A 22,937-nucleotide genomic window follows, 5' to 3' on the forward strand; every position below is an offset into this window, starting at 1 on the left:
GCCAACTCACTGACCTTCTCGAACGCTACAATGATGTCTTTAGCTGTCACTCGGGAGACAGGGGGTCGCACGTCGCTGGCCCAGCACCGCATCATCACTCACGATAGCCAACCTATCAAACAACGGCCACACAGGATGCCTGTACACCGCCAGGCCGAGGTCCAACGCCAAGTCAACGAGATGCTTGACGCGGGTGTCGTGGAACCTAGCCAGAGCCCATGGGCCTCTCCAGTTGTTTTGGTCCGCAAGAAGAATGGCACCCATCGCTTCTGCGTCGATTACCGCAAACTTAATCACGCCACGGTCAAGGATGCTCATCCACTCCCCCGGACAGATGACACGATCGATGCATTGTCAGGATCAGCGTTCTTCACCACCCTTGATATGACGGCTGGGTACTGGCAAGTCCCCATCCACCCAGACGATCGCGAGAAAACGGCCTTCACTACCGGCCGTGGACTCTTCCAATTTACCGTCATGCCCTTCGGCCTCACCAACGCGCCCTCGACTTTTCAGCGGCTGATGGAGCTTCTTCTAGCGGGACTAGACTGGAGGTCGTGTCTAGCCTACTTAGACGACATCATCCTGTTTTCCCGCACCTTCGAGGACCACCTCGCTGTCCTGGAGGAAGTCCTGTCTCGGTTCCGTTCAGCCAACCTGAAACTCAACGCCGACAAATGCAAGTTTGCGCAGCCAGAAGTCAACTTTCTGGGCCACGTGGTCTCTCGACATGGCGTACAACCCGACCCAACCAACACGGACAAAGTCCGCAACTGGCCTACACCCACCTCCACCGCCCATGTACGATCCTTCCTCGGGTTGGCATCCTACTACAGGAAGTTCATACGCCACTTCGCCAAGATTGCCGAACCCCTCAACCTCCTGACTAGAAAGGGCAACCCCTTCTCGTGGTCCATAGAATGTCAGACAGCATTTGACACTTTACGCGACGCGTTGACGTCCCCTCCGGTTCTGGCTTACCCAGACTTTAGCCGACCGTTTACACTACACACGGATGCGTCAGATGCCGCTATTGGAGCAGTGCTGTCTCAAACCACCGACCAAGGCGAACAAGTGGTGGCTTACGCCAGTCGTACACTCAGTTCTCAAGAGAGACGATGGGCGACGTTCGACCGGGAAATGTGGGCTGTCGTATGGAGTGTCCGCCACTTTCGCACCTACCTTGCGGGACGACGCTTCATGATCCTGACAGACCACAAACCTCTGCTAGGGTGGTCCGATAAGCTCACCACGAACGACCCAACCGGGCGTCGCAGTAGATGGGCTCTGGAACTCTCCACGTACGAGTTTGACATGACCTACCGAGCTGGAAAAGCTCACACTAATGCTGACGCCCTTTCACGACTACCACCTTCAGTAGCCAGCGTCGACCAACCACCAATATCGTCCGCCAAACACTCGTCCGCACGGCCACCAACCCCACGGGGAGAACCTTCGGATACTGCGGTCCCTGTCGACCAACCACCTCCGGTCGAACAACACTCCGTGCAACAGAGCAACCCACCCGATGCATCACCGCCACCCCCACCAACAGATTCGGCAGATGACGCCGTGTCACCCGATAACGTGCGGTTGGCGCAGGAAGCAGATCGGGACATTGCAGAAGTTCTCCGATGGAAACAACGCCGCCAGGGCAAACCTCCATTGAGTAGCATCAGCCAGCGAGGCCGATTTCTGAAAGCCCTGTGGGACCAGTACCATTCGCTCGTAGTCAAACGCGGCGTCCTCTACCGACGGTGGAAACCCAACGCGAACTGCCAAATGATCTTCCAGCGGGTAGCCCCGAAGAGTCTAGTGCCCTCCATCATGCGAGAGCTCCATAACGGCCCGTTTGCTGGACACTTGGGTATCGCGAAGACGTTACGACGCGTATATGTCCGCTTCTATTGGCCGGGCATGACCCAGGAAATCAAGAGATGGTGTCGGGCTTGCCCTGAGTGTGCCACGCGAACAGCGCCAACACCTTCGGCCCGTGCACCCCTGAAGCCGATCCGTACCAATCAGCCATTCGAGAAGGTTGCCATGGACCTGACCGAACTGCCCAAGTCTAAGAAGGGCAATCGATACTGCCTCGTACTACAAGACTTCTTTACGAAGTACGTTAACGCCTATGCTATTCCACGCCAAGACGCGTCCACAGTAGCACAGGCCATCTTTACCCACTATGTCAGAGAACACGGTATTCCTTCCTCGCTACACTCAGACCAGGGTCGACAATTCGAGGCGGAGACTATGAGAGAGCTGTACACGACGCTCGGTATTGCTAAAAGCCGTACAACACCGTATCACCCCCAAGGGGACGGACTCGTGGAACGTTTTAATAGAACGTTAAAGTCAATGCTTTCCAAATATGTCTCGTCTACCGGCGACGACTGGGACGACCACCTGCCGCACATCCTATTGGCGTACAATACGTCCGTACACGCATCTACTGGCTACACTCCCTTCTACCTCGTACATGGGAGGGAAGCAAATCTGCCCGCCGACGTGATCTTCGACGCGAGACCACATACCCCCACGAATTCGATCACGTCGTACGCCAGAAGCCTGAAAAGCAGCCTCCGCGCCGCCTTCGCCCGCGTGAGACAAAACACACAGCGAGCGAGCAGTCGCCAGAAAGCTGCATACGACTTCACTTCGTCCCACAAACCATACAAGGCAGGCGACAAAGTGTGGCTGAATGATCCTACGACACAACGGCGGAAACTCAGACCCCGATGGAAAGGCCCATTTGTCGTCGTGGAACGAATACTCTCCGATGGAGAACCAGGTGTCACGTACACGATCAAGAACACCCAGACTAACCGCAAACAAACTGTGCATTATAACAGGTTGAAACCCTGCTATACACGCCAGGCAGAACCTGTTGCCAGGACGCCGACGGCACAGCCAGATCGCGACTGTCCGGATGAGCAAACTTCTCAACCAGCAACGGCCACAACAGACACTACGCAACGTGCTACACGGCGTGGTCGACGAGTAACTAGACCGTCGCGACTTGCGGACTATGTCACAGAACTCTAGATAACCTACTACAGCTGTGAACTCTCCCATCAGACTGTTGCATTGACGATCTACTAGTATTTAGATTGGGACACGGAAAACCTGCTTCGCCAGGAAGTTAACTTTGACAGAGGTTGAAGACAAACCGTCTAGAACTTATACAGATTTTCTTTTTAATCTGTGTATCTTCCCTGTCAAATACCGTTATACCTTTTATCTAGATCTGTCAAATGTAACGTTACACTATATAGAACTATTTTTTTTTAATTATGTTTATGCTCTGATATGTTTACATGATATTCGTAAACTTTAGTGTAAGTCAAACTTCAGATACATGTAAGTTACTTGTTATTGTGATGACAGCTTTAATACAAGTTAAGTTTTATTCAGTAGTTTTATTCGTACTGTGACGGATACGGACTGTTCCCCGTTGCATTTTGTTATGTTGGATTACTATTATACTTATACATTGTTATATACAATTATATATACATTGTTATATCTGTAAACTTCAGGAGAAGTTTTACTTGTTGTAGGGGGGAAGAGTGTAAGGATCTAATATGCTGAACCATAGAGTCCCCCCTATGGGAATGGTATAACCTGCCACCCCCGGTGGCGAGTAGGCAAGTCCACTAGGAACCAGTTATATCCAGTTGAGTTAGAGTTACCCACATGTTCTGAAGAATACATACAGATCCACAGTACTCCACTCGTCTCTTCTGCTCATTCCATAAACCCTGGGATTGGATCGTTACAGTAGCACTGGTCCGTCTCGGTGGTACAAAAAACGGTGTCGGCCCATGGTCTTGTCCCTGCTCACCATAGCTAGATGGTACAATGCATGTCCTTGGTGCTGATCGCCATCCAAGCACAGCCAAACATTTCTGACTACAAAATATCATCTAAATATCATGTGAGCCAGCTTTTATACAGGCACAGCACCACAGACACCTTAACGTTACATATGCTGCATGAGTTTGGATGAGGAAGACTTGTCAAGACTACGACCACCAAGTTATCATGTACAAACTCTTCACATATCATTTGTATCAGGACAACTAGGCTAAAGATGTATTTAGAGCCCAAAACAAAGACTTTCAAAGTCAAGAAGAAGATATGAAAGAACAAAATTACAGAATTTATCTTTTTGGCATACAAAACACTAAAAAATGTCTCACAAAACATCAGGGAATCATGTATTTCTAATGATTCTATTTCCTCTTACTCTGCTACTACTACCAGTGTGTTATTTGGTCTACAATTTCTGTTTTGTGTTTGACAAAAGGAAAGAGATTCAACTAGTCTTGTTGCTCTCCTGTTTATTGCTATTCAATGCCACTCAAAAGGGGTGAACAGCATCATTACGAGTTGAGCAAAACTTTGCACGACAGCGCCAGGAAGACAGCGGCCCAGACGTGAAGTGCAGTGAGAGTCGGTCGGCAGGCGCTGGAGGCGGTCCGGTCGCAGGGGTCATTGGGGGGACCCTCGTCCCGCGAGGAAGACATCTCTACTTCTCTACGTCAACTCTTTTTATTTTGTGCTGTAACCAGGAGATGAGAATTAAGTCCTACTACTTACAGTGCGTTACTTGATCTGCAATTCTAAGGCATGTGTTTGCAGAATAGAAAAAGCTCTCCTGAATATTGCTACTCAAACGGGGTGAACAGCATCTTTACGAGTTGAGCAAAACTTTGCACGACAGCGCCAGGAAGACAGCGGCCCAGATGTGAAGTGCAGTGAGCGGCAGTTGGCAGGCGCTAGAGGAGGTCCGGTCGCCACAGGTGTCAGGGGGAGGGACCCTCGTCCCGCGGGGGAAGGGCGATTGGATCTGTAGTCCAACAGGAAGAAGGGGGAAGGTATTTTCAAATGATGTTCTAGCTCATGTATATTCGCCGTAAAATGGAGGTAAAATAACATTGGAGGCAACGAGAAGTAGCATAGCATGCAGAACGAATATGAAAACATCATATACATGTAATTTGTATGATTCTATGTGGTGCGTCCCTGGTGCAACAGACGATCGGTAAACATGACTGAATGAAAATAAGCTCAAACGCCCAAAAACCAAATAGCGTCACAAATAGCGTCCAAATAGCGAAGAAACAACCGTGTGCCCTGACCGTTGTCTTAAAAGAATTCAATTAATAGCCCTAATAATACACCCAACCATTATGCATTTTAGTCAGTACCCTATACTTACGGGTGCCCTCGTGCCGTTGCCCAAACAGGCCGTGATGAAGTTTCCGTCCATAAGGTGATTGGAGAACTGTCCAGCATTCTCAGATGTCCACTGGAACCCCTCCACCACTTCCTCATACGTCTTGTTCACCAAATTGGGCGGGGCCAGGATTTGGAAAGGTTTACTGCAAGAGCAGAACAGGCCATACATGATTATAGTTAGTAAAGGTTTGCTTTTCTATTTAGGCCATGTTGATTTGATTATATGGATGACATCCTCTGGGAACCCAAAAACTGATGCGAGCGCGCGAATAAAAAAAAGTTTTGCAAAAAAAAGTTGCTTTCATGAAATCTACATGTACGTGTTTATGAAGGTCGAACAAATGACACATAGTATGGTATGGCGAATAATCTACTCTTTAAATTCATTTCTTTGCATTTTAGTTTTTTGTTTGATTTTGGCATTCTACGACGTTGGAATCGTTTTCAAATATTTTTTAGCAACTTTCGGTATATATTTGCTCATTTTGTACAATTTACAGTGTGGTTGGAAACTTTTTTGGGAAACGGCCGAAAATTCATGCGCGCGCGGATGTCATCCATATAATCAAATCAACATGGCCTTATTAGAAAGTTTGGTAACTTTAGAATAGGTAGAAGCCGTCAGAAGAAGACTGAGAAGAAGACTTACGGGATAAAATCTTCCACTCCTACAAAGCTGAGGATTCTGCTGGTAACGGGTCTGGTGTGACAGCTGTCTAGGTTGAATCTCGGATAGTAAAACAAGTAGTCCAAACACATCTCCTGAGGGGTGCCTATACCACCCTGTCAGTGTGATGCCGAAAATGTGAAAACACAGTATGAATGTCCTGGTATATAACAGTGCTGCTATACAGAATCACGTTGGACCGAATAACTGACATCCAAAAACGCTCAGATGGAAACTTTACCCAGTGTTAACGTTGTGTGGATAGTTGTGTAGAACTACGCTTTAAAGGCTGAAACGTGGGGTCATGTGGCGTAGCGGCAGAGTGCGCGACTCGGAACCTAGAGGTCCCGGGTTCGAGTGCTGACATGCCACCGATCTCAGTGTGCCCTTGGAGAAGGCACTTTACACGACTTTCTTCACTTCACTCAAGTGAAAATGAGTATTGTCCTGTCATGTATTTGCCCCGTGTTGGTGGCGGCATTAATATAAGTTGAAAAAAACTTGAGCGTGCCGTCACCACGTCTGGTGTTGGAATTAATGTTGGAATTAATTTTTAAAAAAAGCTGAAACGGAGATTTGTTTGATGACAAAGTATACGTAAGTACAAAAGCGAAAGGAAGAGAAGTAGATACCAGACTTACATAAACAACGTTGTCTTTGTGAGTGGAACGATAGTTGCATTCTACCACCAGAGAGTCTCCCTGCAAAATTCAAAGAAGAAACATCGACCAGTTTAACCATTTCAGTAAATGACTTTTCAAGAGTCACTTGTTAGCTGTTGATGCTGTTTATGACGCATTGCGCCCAGCTATATGCCGCTCAGTTATGGAGCTCTGTTAGCTCAGGTGTTCTGTCTAAGTGCCGATCTTGCTTATAACAATTGTTTTAGAATTATTATGAATTTACCTCGGCGATGCAGCGCGAGTGAAATGTTTGTCTATCACTATATTGACACATTTGAAACCAGGCGAAGGAGGATTTGTTATTCTTTTCTAAAAAGATTATTTTCCTCCAACAACGCAACAATCAGTCGCTTAGTAAGTTCCGATGCCTTTTACAGGAATTCATACTTCCGGAAGACCTACAATTTATTATGCTTCTAGATTTCTTCCTGTTTTATTTGTATGTCTGTAGAGTTTTTGTATTATTTTAATGATGTACTGTACATGTGTTATATGGGTTTTTATGTCCTACCTGGGCCGCGATTACGTTCGATACAGGTGTTCCGGCCCGTGTGATAACTAGCGGTACGGCCCGGGGGTTCTAAACGCGTACGGCCCGGCCCTTCCAAATGTTCGGTGGAACGATTCGAACGCGTTTCGGCCTAACCGCTTGCGCCGCTTTCGAAATTCGAATACAAAATTCGGACGTTGGAATTGATGTTGTCGCATTTTTTGGGTTTAGGGACACCAAATTTTCGCTCATTTCGCATTGAAAGGCGCGTTTTCTTGGATGGGTATGACATAAATAAAATACAACACGGTGTATTCCGCATCACCCTCGGTCCCAGCCCTTCCGCGGATCGGATCTCCCTCCGGCCTGCGGCCGTCGGGCGATCCGACGCGCGGTCGGGCTGGTACCTCGGGTGATACGGAATACCCCGTGTTGTATTCTATATTTACCTGAAATAAAGAATGAATGAATGAAACCGTAGATTGAGAATTATCTAAACGTAATCTACCGGGTAGATGGCGATCTCCTCCTTCAGGTTCCTGAGGAACTGCAGGTTGAAGTCGTAGTTGTCATCTCCCGAGATGTGCTTCTCGACTCCATCACGGATCAGCCTCAAGTTCAGCTGAACACCCAGAAGATGCGCGTGGAGAACGTTGGCGAATATCTTGATAGGCTGTCCGAGCTCCTCAAGAAACTGCGAGGGGAAATCCAGTCACTTTTAGTAGGAAACTAGTCATAGCAATAATAGTTCTATACATTAAGAAATATACTTAATCAGATATCAGAGTTATCAACCAAGAATTGAGGTGTTCAAAAACTCAAGAACTATGGTAGACTGGAACTCGTTGCCACCAAGCACAGCTGGGGCATCATCACTAGAAAGCTTTAAACAACTCCTGCAAAGATTGAGTGTAACAAGTCGTTCGGTGTGATATAGCTAGCTGCCGCCGCGCCGCGTGCCTGCGAAGCTGGTGTGTTACGCCGAATATAGCGGTTATACCGGCTATACTGATACAGATACAGATACAGTACGTGGTTGTAGAACATTTACTAACCGGGCTGAGACACTGCGGATGACAGAATGCGGCTGATGTGAAGATGTCTGCACCAGGTGGGACGACATGGAATTTCCCCACCCTATGGCCCACCTCAAGGATCCCGATGTCATTCTCCCTCAGTTCTGGGGTGTAGGTCATTTTTAGGCCCGAGCTGTCGTACAAGCCTGTGATGACAAAAAGTACAAGTCTATTAAGTCTTACCTGCAAAAGTCCCCAAGAAGCTTCTGAAATGAAGACTAATGTAGATCGCATTACCAAGAACAGGTCGAGGGACTGTAAAATGACTTACAATTGGTTGACAAAGAAAGGAGTGTTTGGATAAAGAGTAATCTTAATCTCCAAGCAGATCCCTATCGGTGGCAAAAAGACAGTGTCAAATTGGCCAGGCAGTATCCATTAGCCAGAGAAGGTCCGCGGCCACCGACGGGGTACCAACAAAAAAAACGGCCATATATAAAAAGGTAACGATCATTCCCCCACAACCTTCAAACCAAACACCTTAAACCAACACCAACAACTGCAGTCTACTTCCTGACCTATCCAGTGCAGCAGATTCATCGGCAAGACGATGTTGGCTGCCTATATCAAAGAAGAAGAAGAAGAACCTCTGTTTGGAGCGACAAAAAAACCGGCCATATACAAAAAGGTAACGATCACCCCCACAACCTCTGCTTGCAGAGTAGACTAATCATACAACCAATGAATGACTGACCTGAAAGCACCTGCGGGTTATCGTAGTGCATTTCCAGAAGCACATAACCGCTGTCCTCTTCGTCCCCGATAGGGTACCCAACATGCTCCGGGTACGTAATGTCCTGAAAAACAGATGTAAATGTTGTCATCATTACCCGGATAATACTTCAAGTTTAACGGTTGTGTTATGTCAATTTGAAAGATGATTCGCCTGTAATCAAATGATTTCCAGGATCCTGAAGTTGGCGGTGAATATAATCATATCTTAGAACATCAATCAAAATTTCCCGTCAAAGAGAAACTTGCAGAAAACAAGATAGTTGTCACAACATTACGATGTATATCTTTGACTGAGCATTGATGGACAGTCGCGTAAACAATAGCATCACTACTATGGCAATGCAAAAAACTCAAAATATTCATTTCGTATCTTGAGGTCCACGACAGGATAGCCTACCCCTGACCCGATGGCCCACGCGGCAATGAGAGACCCTTCGTAACATTCCCGCCAGTCTTGCGGCATGTTGCGGGTGTAACAGTTGTGTCCCTGGTGATCGTCCGGCACGATGGTGTCAGGGTTCCTCCGGCACTTGTAAGCCAGAAGGTGATGAACTAGTCCGTCATTCCCAGGCGTGATGTGCGGCTCCATCTACATCAACAGGCGGTAACAACAATCAGCCATTTAGGTTAATAGTTCAAAATCCTTATCACCTATTCTGATCAAACGTTTATTCTGTAACGTTTTGTGAATAAATATTATTAGTTCTGTTACGTTTTTGAAACTGATGCCATTTGATTGTACGAGGTCACGCACGGTAATGTAAAGTCATGAAATACTTGCCTTTATGATATGGTGTTTTGTGCTCAACGTAGGTAGTTTGAAAAGCTTGCACCAGTAGGTCGTGTGAGAGTCGCCGGGGATGGATACCTGGACAGGTACATGTACATGTAAGATACCGCTACATGTAAGATAACTTAAGTTAAAGATAAATAAAGTTAAAGATAAATAGATTTAAAGTTAAAGATAAATAAACAATGAACAACACGTGTGTCGAACTTGTTAGCGCTACGAGCTATATTACTCGCCGTTGCTAAAGTAGATAAGAAAATTGTTGAAAGCTACAGAGAGACAGAATGTTAGATTACGTTTCTCATGGTGAGATCGAAGGTGTATGTTGTGTCCGGTAGGCTGGTCTGTGGGACGGGCTGGGTGATGAGGATGGTACTCCGGACGCCCCTGTTGGAGGAGTGGTACTTTGGACCGTTCGCACCGGATGATTCCTTTGGATCCTCGTCATGCCAGGCCCAGATCACACGCATGGTGTCTTCCTGTGGGAAGAAGTTACGGGACTTTCATTGTATAGCCTGTGAAACCCAAGCTCCGGGGGGCTCCCTACATAGTTTTGGTTGGCGGACTACTAGGGAGCCGGCGAAAAGCGAGGTTCAGTCAGGCTAGTCATTGTATAAGGCAGTCGGTCAAACATTTTCAAGAAGTGTTTCCATCGATTGTACATTTTTCTTAAATCATATTACACTCTAGTAGCGGATCTGCATTGTACAGTGACGTCCAATGACTGGAACAATTTGCCTGAATACGACATGTCTTAAAAACAACCAAGGACACAACAGATAACTGGTATACATATGGCGAGAATGTTTTCAATCGTACGTTGATGACGCGATCCTTGGTGTCGCATGTCGTCAGTTTCCGGTTGAACCTCAGGACTGTGTGGGTTCCGTTCTCGTACCCAGACACCAGCTCCCAGTCCTGACTCTCGTCCACGATAGGCTGTGCATTCCCGTCTGCATACCTATCCTGCAAGATTTTAAATATGATAACTCAAACTTTGTATCAGCCCTTGGAAAATTATAAAACCTAACTTATTTAATTATATACGGCTCTACACAGGAGAATGTTATCGGGTTGAATGATTGACCAGAGGTTGCTCTTGACGTCACGTGCGTTACGCCATTAATACGTGATTATTAACGTACCGACACGTTCGTATTTTGACGTAGAACTCTCAAGCAGGCTGTGACAAAATTAAAACCAACTGCTGACAAGGATCTACGACAGCCTTTTTCGTCAGTTTTGCACGACACATGCACAGCTACCCTGAGTAAACTCATGCCGTGATCTTTATAATATATAATACGACAATCGAACGACAAATTAATGCGACAATTGAGGTTCATAGTCTGAAGGCAGAGAACCATTGGCAGGGCATAGCCATACTAACCATACTACTTTCCAATATAATTTGTATCCTGGTTCTATGGCTTTGCCACCCTTTATGCTACGAATGGGAAAAGAGAAGGAAGTGATCTCTCCGATAAGCACGAAAGGTGTTGGACGGGAGACGTATGAACACACAGCATAACAGTTAGACAGTTACGTAAGATATGAGTGCTAGTTCCAATAAAGCGGAAAATGATAGCGCTTAACTTGCATACGGAGTACGACTGGTACTCTCATAGCCATACTGAAACAGGCAGTCTGTGGGTGGGTGGGTGGCTTCGTGTGGCGTATAGCGGCAGAGTGCTTGGCTCGGTACCAAGAGGTCCCGGGTTCGAGTCCTGACATGCCATCGATCTTGTGCCCTTGGGAAAGACACTTTACACAACTTTCCTCACTTCGCTCAGGTGAAAATGAGTATTGTATTGTCCCCTGTGTTGGTGGCGGCAATAATAAAACTTTATAAAAAAAATGAAAAAAAAAACTTAAATGTGCCGTCACCACGTCTTGTGATTACATGTTGGAATATAATATAAGAAAAAAACAGACAGTCTTACCGTCAGGTGCGCCGTCCCGTCTGCAACCCAGCCGATGACGATGTCAGACCCCGCCATGCCTCCGTTCGGAGACAGACCCAACCCGACCCATCCCGTCGTCTGGACCTGCGCCTCCAACTCAATCTTCTCCTCGTCAAACTTCCAGAACAGGTGGTACTTCCCTGCCTCGTCCAGCGCCTCGTGGTGGGGAAAAACGTCCGCGCTCCCCAGATGCAACGAAATGGCAAACACAAGGGTAAAAGTTATCAGGCCGAGTTTTGCCATGTTTCGCTTTACTTAAGTTAACTCTACTTGTCACCTTGCCAAAATACGTGAGTGAAATTCACAGCGCTTTGGCCGTTGCACTAGCCAGGTACTAGCGTTACTTGTACAGCGGTGCACTGCTGGAGAGTTGATTTTAAGTTATCTGGCAAACGACCATGTGACACGGGAAAGGCCAATGAGAATTCAATCCATGATAAATACCAGATGTACGGTTCTGTGTAGTACCGGTGTGTCCCTGGTGCGTCCCATGTACAACGACCGAGTGAACATGTTCATTCGGTCGTTGACCCGAGCCGGTTAATTTTAACTCCATGGTGCAACGGACGATCGGTAAACTTGACCGAATGAACATTTGCTTAAACACTCAGAAACAAAAGAGCGTCACAGTTCTATTCAAGTGACCATGACCAACCGGTGTACGGGTAAATAACAACATTGTAATCCTAACCCAGTGGTCACTGTACACATCCCTTCCTACCTCTAACTGTTAATGCCTTTTCAAACTGCTTTGACAGTTTGTTCTGTCGCACAAACTTCGCGATGCCAACACATATGAGTTTAATTATTAAGCTTCATTTCCCTTAGAATACAAACTCAGGTGCTTGTGAGCCCAGTCACCTTTACCAGCACTTTCAGACATGGGTTATCTGAGTTTACATAATGTCCCGCCATAATTTGCATAATATTATCGGTCAGATACTGTCCGTAGCATTTAGGCCACAGCAAGTAATTTTTATGGATGACATCAGCGCGCGCATTAATTTTCGCCTGCTTTTGAAAAAAAAAAAGAAATTTTGTTGCCCTCTGACAGTGGTCAACATGTCGAAAATGGGCAAAGATATCTGTTGCCATGCCGGAACGTTGATGGCAGATAAATATGGAGGAGCCGAGACAAGACAAGGCTCTGATTTGATGTTTTAATTGATGCAGTGATGTATTTCATTCCTTTTATATGTGATGGTGGCTGTGTATATGTGATGTTCCCACTGAATCAAAACCATTTGTGCAATGATTGAAAACTTTTATTTTTCAAAGTTGTTTCAGTGAAAAATGGATGTTGTAATAGCTGACAGTAAACCTAGTACAACATACGTATCATTTTTTGTTTTACAAGGGTTTATGTCAAAATTTGAAAATTTAGGAATCTTGGCTTTTTTGCCCACCTTGTTTTTTTTTTCGCCCTATCGCAATAGATTTGGAGTCTGAGGAGGATATTATCCATAGAATTTACTTGCTGTGGGCTAAGTACAAAATGTGTAAGCATACCATTCATCGGCCTCCTCCTGTCATGGTTAGAGCATGGTTTGGTCATGGAAGTACCCTCATCTTCTCTGACAACCAAATAAAATTATATTTGATAACTGTGATAATACATACTAAGTAGTAGTAGTGGTGGTGAGTATGACAGTAACAGTCCATAGTTGAAAAAGAATAACAATTATCACATAGGAAAGTCTAGTTTAATGATTCATTGATATCGAATAAAATTAATTACAATTTCTTTGTAGTATAACCAATTTACAAAATTCTTGATTGTATACATTATATCTATACTTATGAACACAAATTTGAATACATAAATGTAAGATGGCTGGAATAAAATAAGCTTCTCAATTAAATTGCACATAGACAATTGTAACATATGACATATCATATTCCACTTCTTGAAATCATTGAAACAAAACTGCTTCTTTCTTAACTTAAATTACGTCTTGTATATTCATGAAGAAGCTTCTGAATGTCTTTTGATTTGCTGATTCGATAATTTAGATTATTGCAACCACATCACAAGGAATGTTATCCATGTGTACATTAAATCATTTCCTATGGATCACTGTCATCACCAATTGACATTTTCCAAATTTGACTATGTCTACAATGTTGCAAGAACCTTCATCACAAGAAAAACTGTCTACAGTGGCCAGTGGAGCCTTTTGCAGCATTACTTCTTTCCTATATGTTGTTGTTGTTGTTGTTTCCAGACCACTTCTGTTGAACTTGTTAGGCTACACCAATTTAATTTGTTGATTCTTGGATCGCCCTGTCCATTTTTTTTCTGATTTGCACAAATTTTTTTGTTCTAAATTAACTGCATGAAAGACATACCTTGGCCCCAACGGTTGAAAAAGTCCTTTTCTTCCTAGTTCTTAAATTTTTCAATGTAACAATGCAATCTTGTTTCATTAAAAGTTCAGAAGCTATTGTTTTGATTATAAACCAGCCTGATATGTTCACTTCATGGCTCATATTGTAACATTTCCGGCTATCATGGGGTGCCTTGGCCTGATTTCTGTTTTTTTCGCCCTGTCACTCCTGATTTTTTCTGAAAAAATATGAGAAACAACAAATTAAATTGGTGTGGCCTTAGTTTGTAACAAGGCAATGAATCTGCCTTTAACACCACACGTCTTTCTCAACAACGGACCAGTCACAAGAATCTCACATCTATTAACACCTTGGCAGGCAGACACATCCACAACAAACCTGCACAGTCTTCCACACATCTCAGCGTTTCCAACAACACTTGTGACAATAAACAACTTCCTTTATCCAGCGTTGAACTATATCACAATCTTAGCAGTTACTATTGCTGTACACAAGATATTCAAAATAATGTTAAGAGGCTTACATGTACATGTATATGTACAAACATACTATAATATCATTGACTTAGTACAAGTGAATTGTTATGTTAGTTTTAGGGGTTATATGGTCAAAGAATGTTAAAGAGTGACTGTTAAAAAAGTTGCACTTGATAAACTACAAAGATGGAACACTAAGGTTTGTATTGCTGCTGAATATAAACTATCTATCAAAAACTGCCAAATTTCAAAAACAAAAGAAGTGACTTAAACCTGTTAGTCTTGACTGCTATGAACTACCAAAGTAAGCATTTTTGGATATGTTTGTGGATTATTACATATGTGGCTTTTCTTAGCTGGATACATGTAGATCACAATACAACACATTTATATACATATGGCTGACTTCTTCCCTAGTGAAAATTCCCACAAAACTGATACTTGGCTAGCCTTTACCTAACTTCTCTAAGGGCTTTTCCCCCTCAATATTTTAGCTATCACATTATTTAATGTACAGAACATGGGCCCAATAACATAATAGCATGTCTTGTGAATGTCAGGTTTATTGCTTGTGTCGCAGCTGTGGTCATGTCAAAAATCTGTACATAAGTTTCTGTACATAACTTAGAAACAAAGTGTCTTAAAGGGGCCCAACCAACATCATGGACAAATCAAGACCAACAATAGAAGCAGTCAGACAAATAAAAAATATTTCATCTACAATTAACATCTGGTCACCTTGAAAAATTAATTAGAAATTGATCGGCTTTTAGTGAAATGTTTAACCAATAGAACACAAAACCTTGCAATACAACCAGATTGGAATATGTGACATGTTCTACACTATGATATTTACATAGTGTATGTCTTGCTGTGTAGTCTTATCAATAATACATTGTCAGCCCTACTTCTTAAATTACATGAATTTTCCCTGATATTTCTTTCTTTGTGATACAAATGTTGGAATGGCATCACAACTGTTTTGCTCAAAGAGCTCTCTAAACACTGACTAGCACCTAGAATGATCACAACAGGAATATAGGAATAAGATACATTTGAAGGAGTTAGGACATTCATTCTGGCTAACTCTACAGGCTTATATTACAGTGTTATGTTAGAATACGTTTTGTTTCTCAACCTGTTTTGTACGTACCTCAGCAACACAGTCTCTGACAACATTCATGACAGTTATTCAAATTTGACAACTTTTAGATTATCTTTCAACTGCCTCCTGTACAAGACAAAAATCTCAAAGCAAAGCAAAGCAAACCTGAAACATGACAGTTTTATGTATGATATTAGATCCACATATTATACAGCATCATTCAAGGAATGTTAGTTGTTTTTGCATTACCAGTGTAGGTGGGGTGGGGAAGTCAATTTCAGTTTGCAAAAAAAAGGCTTTGTGGCAACTTACACAATGTTAGCTCTTTGAAGGAAACTTCAAAATTGTGCATTTGATAAGCCTAAGAAACATATTATTAAGTACTAAGTGGCTACAGTGATAACTAAATGTATTTGAAGCCTATATACTATCAGAGTTGTATGAAGCTGAAGAAGAAAATCTCATCTCACTTCTTCCTGTGGAACATGCTAGCTATCTTGGTACCCTGTACTGAGGACTTGTCTTTGAGTTGTCCCAGCTTGCTGAGCAGTTTTGTCTTGGCGTCTTCGCTGGACATGGCGGCTGCCAGGTTCCCGAGACTGGCGCCCACCGGGACGCCGCTGTCGTACGGCACCTTACTGTCCACCTTCATCTCATACTCCTTAATCATGGAGGCAACCACCTCCTGGAGTAAAGAAGATATACCTCAGGTTAGCTGGGGAAGAAATGCATACTCCACAATAGGGCCTAGAAAAAATGTGTTTCCTATTACGATCCTTTAAAAAAATTAGTACATAGTCACTGACTACTGAATTTTTTTAGGACCACAATCGGAAACACATTTTTTTCTAGGCCTTATACTAGTCAGTCAAAAGTCAGTAGGTAGGGATTGTTTTTTTTTTCTTTCTTTTTTTCTATACATGTAGATTCCAGATAAACAGTCCAAATCATGTTACACTTTTGGAGCTAGGCTTTGACAAGAACTAGAGACATTTAAAAAAAACCCAGATCAAACATCATATTCCCCAAAGATCTGAAAAGTCTGACTGATTGACATTCATCCCAAGCCAGCCCCACACAAATGAAGAGCCCTACTTGGTGCTGAGGTGCGATGTGCTCCATGTCCTGTCTCAGACACCTCAGGCCAGGCAGCATGCACTGGTTAATCAGGTCATCAGAGATAACTGTGGAGCAGGTCAAGGAAACATCTGCGACAATCCCAGACAACATGAAAAGTCATGGAGAACTTCACAAGACTCTGTTTAGTGTTAAGCTCTTAGATGACAGAAGTCCTTAAAGGACTTCATCTACTGTAACATGTATTTTATTGGTAAAAAAAGCCCAGAACAGCAACTAGAGCTACTGAAAGCTAATCAAGAATGCAAAGGTGTACAGCAGCTACATGTAATGTTAACACCAAATTTCAGAAAATAATGTCATTATACATGCATCAAGCAGAAGGAAAAATGTTGTTTTTTTGCACAATGAATTATACTCATAATATCTGTTATGAGACAATAGCTCCATCACCACAATGCTTCAATTCTTAAATTTCTCCAGCAACATAAACCACTTGTGGGAAACTATCAATTCTAACATACATGTTCTCAGTTTTTTCCCTACACAATGACTTGATTTGACAAGGATACAACAACAGGACATGGCAGTGAAGGCCTCGAACAGCTGCATGGCGATGTCTGTTCTCTTGGTCTCATTAATCATCAGGTTGTTGTTCCCTGCCATGATGGCCAGACGTGGTAACACAACTGCAGACACAGGGAGACAGACAGAAATTCCTCATGTCGCGGCACACAGACTACACCAGTCACATCTATAGACATCCCCTAGTTTTGCACACAGTGTGGGATTCTTGGTCCCATTGCCATGTACACATAACAATACATAAAATGGTGTCTGTAAAATTAGAATAGACAGAAGGAAAACATATTGTTTTTGGTCAGTTTCTTCTTCTTCTTCTCCAAAGAGTGACCTCTGACCTGAACCAATATGTTATGTCTGTTGTGATGGTACCTAGTGGTGGGTTACATCATGTTGCAATTTCATAGCAGGAGGGATTTAGACTGCTGTCGCCATATATATGAAATGTGTTATGCATTTCCGTTGCAAATGTTACCTTTCTAGTTGTATATGCTTCAGGAACATCCATTTGTACTGTCCATATATGAAAAGAGCACAGACCAAATTGGTAGCTTAGTGCACCTCATCCTGTCCACAAAACAGTCCTTCTGTCACCTGTATTGTTCACTATTGCTTACTGTCTTACATTCATCCCTGAACTTTGGTTCAGCGTTGGGCCCGATGCGGGCGAATGTCCTGATGATCTCCACATGAAGCGTGTGCTGCTCGCGGTACTGTGGGTCGTCCAGGAACTGCTGGAACTGCATGTGGACACGGTCCAGGGTCTCCTTCTGTGTGATGCTCTCCATGATGGTTCCGAAGGCAGGGATCGTCGCTATACGGACAGACCTGGGGGGGGGGGAATCGATACTCAGACCACCTGATGAGACATCACAACTCATTAGAAACCTGTGAATCCCAATTCTTGATTAATGCCTCTCCATTATTTTAAACAGAGGATCAAAAGGAGTTCAAAAATCTGTTCAGAAATGAACAAATGTGAAAGATGGAGCAAGCCAAGCAGAAGAGATAGCCAAGTAGTTTCTAACATGGATTAACTTTGAAACTTGGGATAACAACAGGTAGAAAATGGGTAGATTCACAGTCTACAATTACTAGTACATGTACATGTAAACCTTACAACAAATAGAATATTTCAGTTGAATAGTGCCTTACATTTCAGGGTCTGTAGACAGTGTAATGAGGGCAGGCACCACTCTCATGGAAACCAGGGTCTCCTGTACACCCTTAATCAGCATCTAGGGGTGAAACACATCCAGGAAAACATGTAACTCTCCCTTCAATAAAAGTATTTAGCAATTGTATGCCACCTAGTGACTCTGAGAGGAAATGCAGTTACTATGCTGCACCATCTAAAACTGGCTGAATTAGGGTAATGACTAGAATTATAGTATCTTAAACTCAGCACTCAATGTCAAAGAACTAGAAGTAGGATATTTTTCTGGTCTCCCATACATATACATGTCAATACTCTAATGGTCAGAATCATTGTGATCACGTGCTATATATCACATTCTATACAGATAAGTACTCATGACACCAAAATACAACCTTACCTGATTGCAGTTGGCTTTTGGATGCCCGTGCAGACTCAATTTCTCAGTCAACATGATTGAAACAAACTTCAAGTGACTATATTGTATGTATACTTTTGCATATAGTAATGTATTTTACAGACTTTTTTTGGTCATATGGTCTTTAACTGGGTCCTTCCCAGTAGTAAGATACTGTGATAAGAATGAGTCATAGACAAGGTACCTCAAACATTCTGGCTGCAGATGCTCGGACTAGCGCGGAGGTGTGGACGACACCGTCCCACAGTACGGTCAGCAGGGACTCGTGGTACGCCGCGTCCGACCTGAGGGAAAGACTGCCTGTGTGACTAACGCACATCACCAGGTGTAAGGCAGGACGTCAGCACAATCACCAGTCAGAATTAGACAGTCTTCACATGTCATTCAGATTCATCAGTGCAAAAATATCATTCTCTGCCATAAGCACTGTGTATAAGGGACTGCAGACTGTATAATGATTTTAAAGTTACATATAGTATATATAAGACAAAATGATGAAAGAATTGATTTGTTTAGATCAGAATTGTGAAGGTTAAAATATGGGTACAAATGTGCATATAACTGTTATAAGGCAGCCACAAGAGAGGCTTCAGGATCAGTGTGAATGTCATTCAGTACCAAGGACAGGAATGTAAAATAGCAGTGTAAATGTTGCTAAGGTTAATAGAAAGAGGAGGAACATTAAATTGTGAATGCTCCTAAGGAAGACAAGCATTACTAGTGTAAACATTGCTGAACATTTGGGAAAGTAAAGCAGAAGTAGTGTGAGCATGATTCAGCACCAAGGACAGATGTCAGCATACATAATCATCAGGGCAAGGAGGAATAACAACAGTATTAGTGTCTGCAACAGAAAGAAGTTTATGAGCATCAATGAGAATATAATTCAGCACCAAGGACAGGACCACAGGTATCAGCACAGGGAGTCATCAGGACCAGGAGGCATAGTATTAGTGTGACTATCTTTCTGTTAAGGAATAAAGGTATGAGCATCAACGAGAACACAAATCAGCACCAAGGACAGGACAACAGATATCAGCACATTCTGGTACTTTAGGGAAATATATTATCAGAGTGGAATGCAGATTGCATGAGAAGCACATTAATGCAGAAGTGACAATCCAAAAAGCCTTTTATCAACTCATCTCTACCAACAGAGATGTGACTCACCCCAGTTCCAGGAATGCTGCCTGAATGCTGTCCAGGGGTGCGTGGGAGAGGGACAGGGTCGTCAGGATGTCCTGCATGAACTTGATCAGCTGCTTTCTGTCTGACTCCTGTAGGAAAGAACAGGCATCATTGCAGAGAGAAATCTATTGTGAAAAGATGTGAAATAGCCATACCTTCAAGTACCAGAATTATCAACCAAGGATTGAGGTGTTCAAAAATTCATTCTTTCCTAGAACTACTGCAGAGTGGATCTCGCTGTCACAAAGTACAGTAGGGGCATTGTCATTAGATAGCTTTAAACAATGTTTAGAGTTAGATGTTCAAGGGTTAGGTATAACAAGATGTTCAGTGTAATGTAGCCAGCCGCGCCGCATGGCTGCGAAGCTGGTGTGTTACACCAAAGGTTGGTTATACCGGCTATGCAGATACAGATACAGACTAGTCTCCTCTGGAACCTTCTAACAATCTTTTCAGTAAGCTCAGCAATGCTTTATTGCAAGAGGCGATGATTTAGCCCACCTGGTGGAAGACTGCCAGCACCCCTGCTGCATACAACGGGACCGTGGCACGTGTGAGAGCTGTTCGTCCTGACAGAATCTCTCGATCTATCATGGACATGCACCAAAATTAGTAAAAAATGGCATAAAAACAACATATTACAACATGACAAATTATTTATTACTACCAGACAGTACATGTAGCTGTATTGGATCTTAAGAACAACCACATGTAATATAAGTCAACTAAGCATGATAAATATTGATAATAATACACACCTATTTGCTCCTCTGGAATCTTTAAAATCGTCTGGAATTGTGGTTTCAACTGAAATATAAAAATGACAGTTTTAGCAAAAAAACTAACTTCTTACCTTACCAAAATTCACAGGGTTTACAGCAACAAAAATCATAGGTACACTGATTAAAAGAGACAAAAGTACTTGAATGTAAGGAAATCTATCATCAACTTTCTTTAAAGGTAACAACTACATATACATGTATTGTATCAATTGTGGTTAAGGATGAATTCTGGTAAGGAAACTTAGCCTGACCTTTCTCTCAGTGAATGTTCTCCCAAATGTTCTGCAGACTTTGTGGAACAGTCTGGCCAGGTTGTGGATACAGGAGGTCAGAGTCACATCCAGGCTACCTGTCAGCTGCACTAGTCTGGGCACACTGGAGACAAAAATAACAATCTACATGTACACTTCTGTCTCTAGTGTTCAACAAGCAATGGTGCTGTTTTTTTTATTCCTTTTGAGTTGAGAAACGTCCTTGTGACATGATAACTAATGATTCTAAATATATTTGTGCCACTTTTAGTAGGCCTGGTAACATTAGGTCCAATACCCTACCTTGATGTACACGATGATGTTTTAATGCAATTTCCTTATCTTTGCTGTAATGTTTACTAAAAGTCACTAGCACTGGAACAAGTAGTTTCTCTGGGTTTGCATACAAAAAATGACAAAGAAGTGAAGCATAATTGTTCGCCAATACTCACAATTCCTCAGACACCCACTGTAAGGTTTCCCACTCGGGGAAGTCGGCCTGTTCTATCATGTCATCGTACGCCGTAACAAGGGCTGCGAGCTGGGCGTGGTCACCGATGATCGTAGCGATGTCGTGTAGTGGGGAGGATCCCATGGGGAACCTGGACACTGGTGAAACATAGGACATACATAGAGTAAAGCCGGATTTACATCACTTGGCTGTACATGTAGGTAAGCCCAAAGTGCTCACAAGATAAAACATTTTGTTATCCTGCTAGGAGAGTTACAAGTCGTCTAAGAACTCCAAGGAAAGTGAGATATACTGATTAGAAGGCAATTTCCATGTTTTGCATGAAAACAATTTCCTCTCACTGAAATCTTTTAAGAACAGCTTGTAGAACTGCAAGATACCTACTACGAGGAATAGATATGAGCAGCATATCTATGCAGCAGCAGAATAGCCATGCTTTCAAGTACCAGAGTTATCAACCAAGGTTTGAGGTGTCCAAAAACTCTTTCTTTCCTAAAACTTTTGCACAGTGGAACTCACTGTCACCAAGTACAGTGGGGGCATTGTCATTAGATAGCTTAAACAGTGCCTAGAGTTAGATGTTCAAAGGTTAGGTGTAAGAAGTCGTTCAGTGTAATGTAGGCAGCTGCCTGTGAAGCTGGTGTGTTACACCGAAGGGCGGTTATACTGGCTATACAGATACAGATCTGATGAACTTACCTTCTACATCCCTGCATGTCAGGTTCTGGTCCTGTGCGAAGGGTGCCGACTGCAGCACAGCAGCGAACAAGGCGGGAACCATGGCATCCAGGGTGGACACATACAGGTTAAACCTGGTCTCATCCAGACCTACTGTTGTCTCTCCACCGGTTTGGTTCACAGATGTCTGCAACAGAAGATAGGAATCCAGTAGGTACTTCAAGTTATAACTATGAAACCTTCTTCCCCTTCAAAATCACCTTCTCCTTTTTGTGACATTGAATTTGGAGAGAATGTCAAGGAATAAGTGCGACTTAATAGGTCATTGTTTGGGCATTCAGAGATCTGTGACACTGCACTCAGTTGCAACTGCAGTGTACAGCACCAACAACTTCTCAGCCAACCTCTTATTCTTAAAGTGCAATGAAGCACACCACACCACCATAGCACACATGCTTGAATATACAGTCAAACCTGCCTATAGTGGTCACTCAAGGGACTGGCCAAATAGACCCATTCGACTTTCACGGATCGCATAAACTGCCTACGTCACAGGGGGGACATTTCGAAAGAACGTCGTTCTAGAACGCTGAAGTCGAACACGGCTTGCGCTCGCGGTGTCCCCCCTGGCAGATCATTTTTTTACTAAAAGGTAGGTAAGTGCCTATTTTCTAGGTAATATATGCGGAAATGACAGGAAAATAGGCACCAACTGTGTATGGTGGCAATCCGTACAACAATTTAAGGTTATTTT

General features: G+C 43.4%; 2 protein-coding genes across 3 annotated transcripts in view; both read right to left on the reverse strand.

Moving 5' to 3' along the window:
- Positions 1 to 4,246: 4,246 nt before the first annotated feature.
- LOC109473448 (DBH-like monooxygenase protein 1 homolog) lies at positions 4,247 to 12,003 on the reverse strand. Its single transcript, XM_019773309.1, has 12 exons — positions 11,629 to 12,003; positions 10,505 to 10,651; positions 9,982 to 10,164; positions 9,677 to 9,763; positions 9,293 to 9,484; positions 8,855 to 8,957; positions 8,140 to 8,306; positions 7,593 to 7,778; positions 6,553 to 6,612; positions 5,894 to 6,027; positions 5,225 to 5,387; positions 4,247 to 4,852 (listed from the first exon to the last, which is right to left on the reverse strand). Exons 1-12 carry the CDS (start codon positions 11,890 to 11,892, stop codon positions 4,697 to 4,699), a joined length of 1,842 nt encoding a protein of 613 aa, XP_019628868.1. The 5' UTR covers positions 11,893 to 12,003; the 3' UTR covers positions 4,247 to 4,696.
- A 2,195-nt stretch (positions 12,004 to 14,198) lies between these two features.
- Positions 14,199 to 22,937, reverse strand: part of LOC109473924 (lisH domain and HEAT repeat-containing protein KIAA1468 homolog) — a 21,994-nt gene continuing 13,255 nt past the window's right edge. For both annotated transcript variants that reach the window (XM_019774091.1, XM_019774092.1), the window contains 12 exons: positions 22,205 to 22,370; positions 21,486 to 21,642; positions 21,034 to 21,157; positions 20,759 to 20,807; positions 20,502 to 20,587; positions 19,983 to 20,089; positions 18,997 to 19,120; positions 18,394 to 18,476; positions 17,864 to 18,066; positions 17,229 to 17,345; positions 16,675 to 16,763; positions 14,199 to 16,264 (listed from right to left, as the gene is read on the reverse strand). In XM_019774091.1, coding sequence (XP_019629650.1) covers positions 16,046 to 16,264; positions 16,675 to 16,763; positions 17,229 to 17,345; positions 17,864 to 18,066; positions 18,394 to 18,476; positions 18,997 to 19,120; positions 19,983 to 20,089; positions 20,502 to 20,587; positions 20,759 to 20,807; positions 21,034 to 21,157; positions 21,486 to 21,642; positions 22,205 to 22,370 — 1,524 coding nt within the window. In that variant the 3' untranslated portion in view covers positions 14,199 to 16,045. The remainder of the gene's footprint in view (positions 16,265 to 16,674; positions 16,764 to 17,228; positions 17,346 to 17,863; positions 18,067 to 18,393; positions 18,477 to 18,996; positions 19,121 to 19,982; positions 20,090 to 20,501; positions 20,588 to 20,758; positions 20,808 to 21,033; positions 21,158 to 21,485; positions 21,643 to 22,204; positions 22,371 to 22,937) is intronic.

The sequence above is a fragment of the Branchiostoma belcheri genome, unplaced genomic scaffold (genome assembly GCF_001625305.1).
Source record: "Branchiostoma belcheri isolate BF01 breed outbred unplaced genomic scaffold, Haploidv18h27 scaffold3, whole genome shotgun sequence".
Lineage (NCBI taxonomy): Eukaryota > Metazoa > Chordata > Leptocardii > Amphioxiformes > Branchiostomatidae > Branchiostoma > Branchiostoma belcheri.

What these genes read in the sequence shown, in the direction of transcription:
- LOC109473448 (XM_019773309.1), bottom strand. Translation starts at nt 11,892, where the DNA reads ATGGCAAAACTCGGCCTGATAACTTTTACCCTTGTGTTTGCCATTTCG. An exon ending in CCAAGGATCGCGTCATCAAC is followed by an intron (nt 10,165 to 10,504) that starts GTACGATTGAAA and finishes TTCTTCCCACAG; the next exon opens with GAAGACACCATGCGTGTGAT. An exon ending in AGGAGATCGCCATCTACCCG is followed by an intron (nt 6,613 to 7,592) that starts GTAGATTACGTT and finishes TGAATTTTGCAG; the next exon opens with GGAGACTCTCTGGTGGTAGA.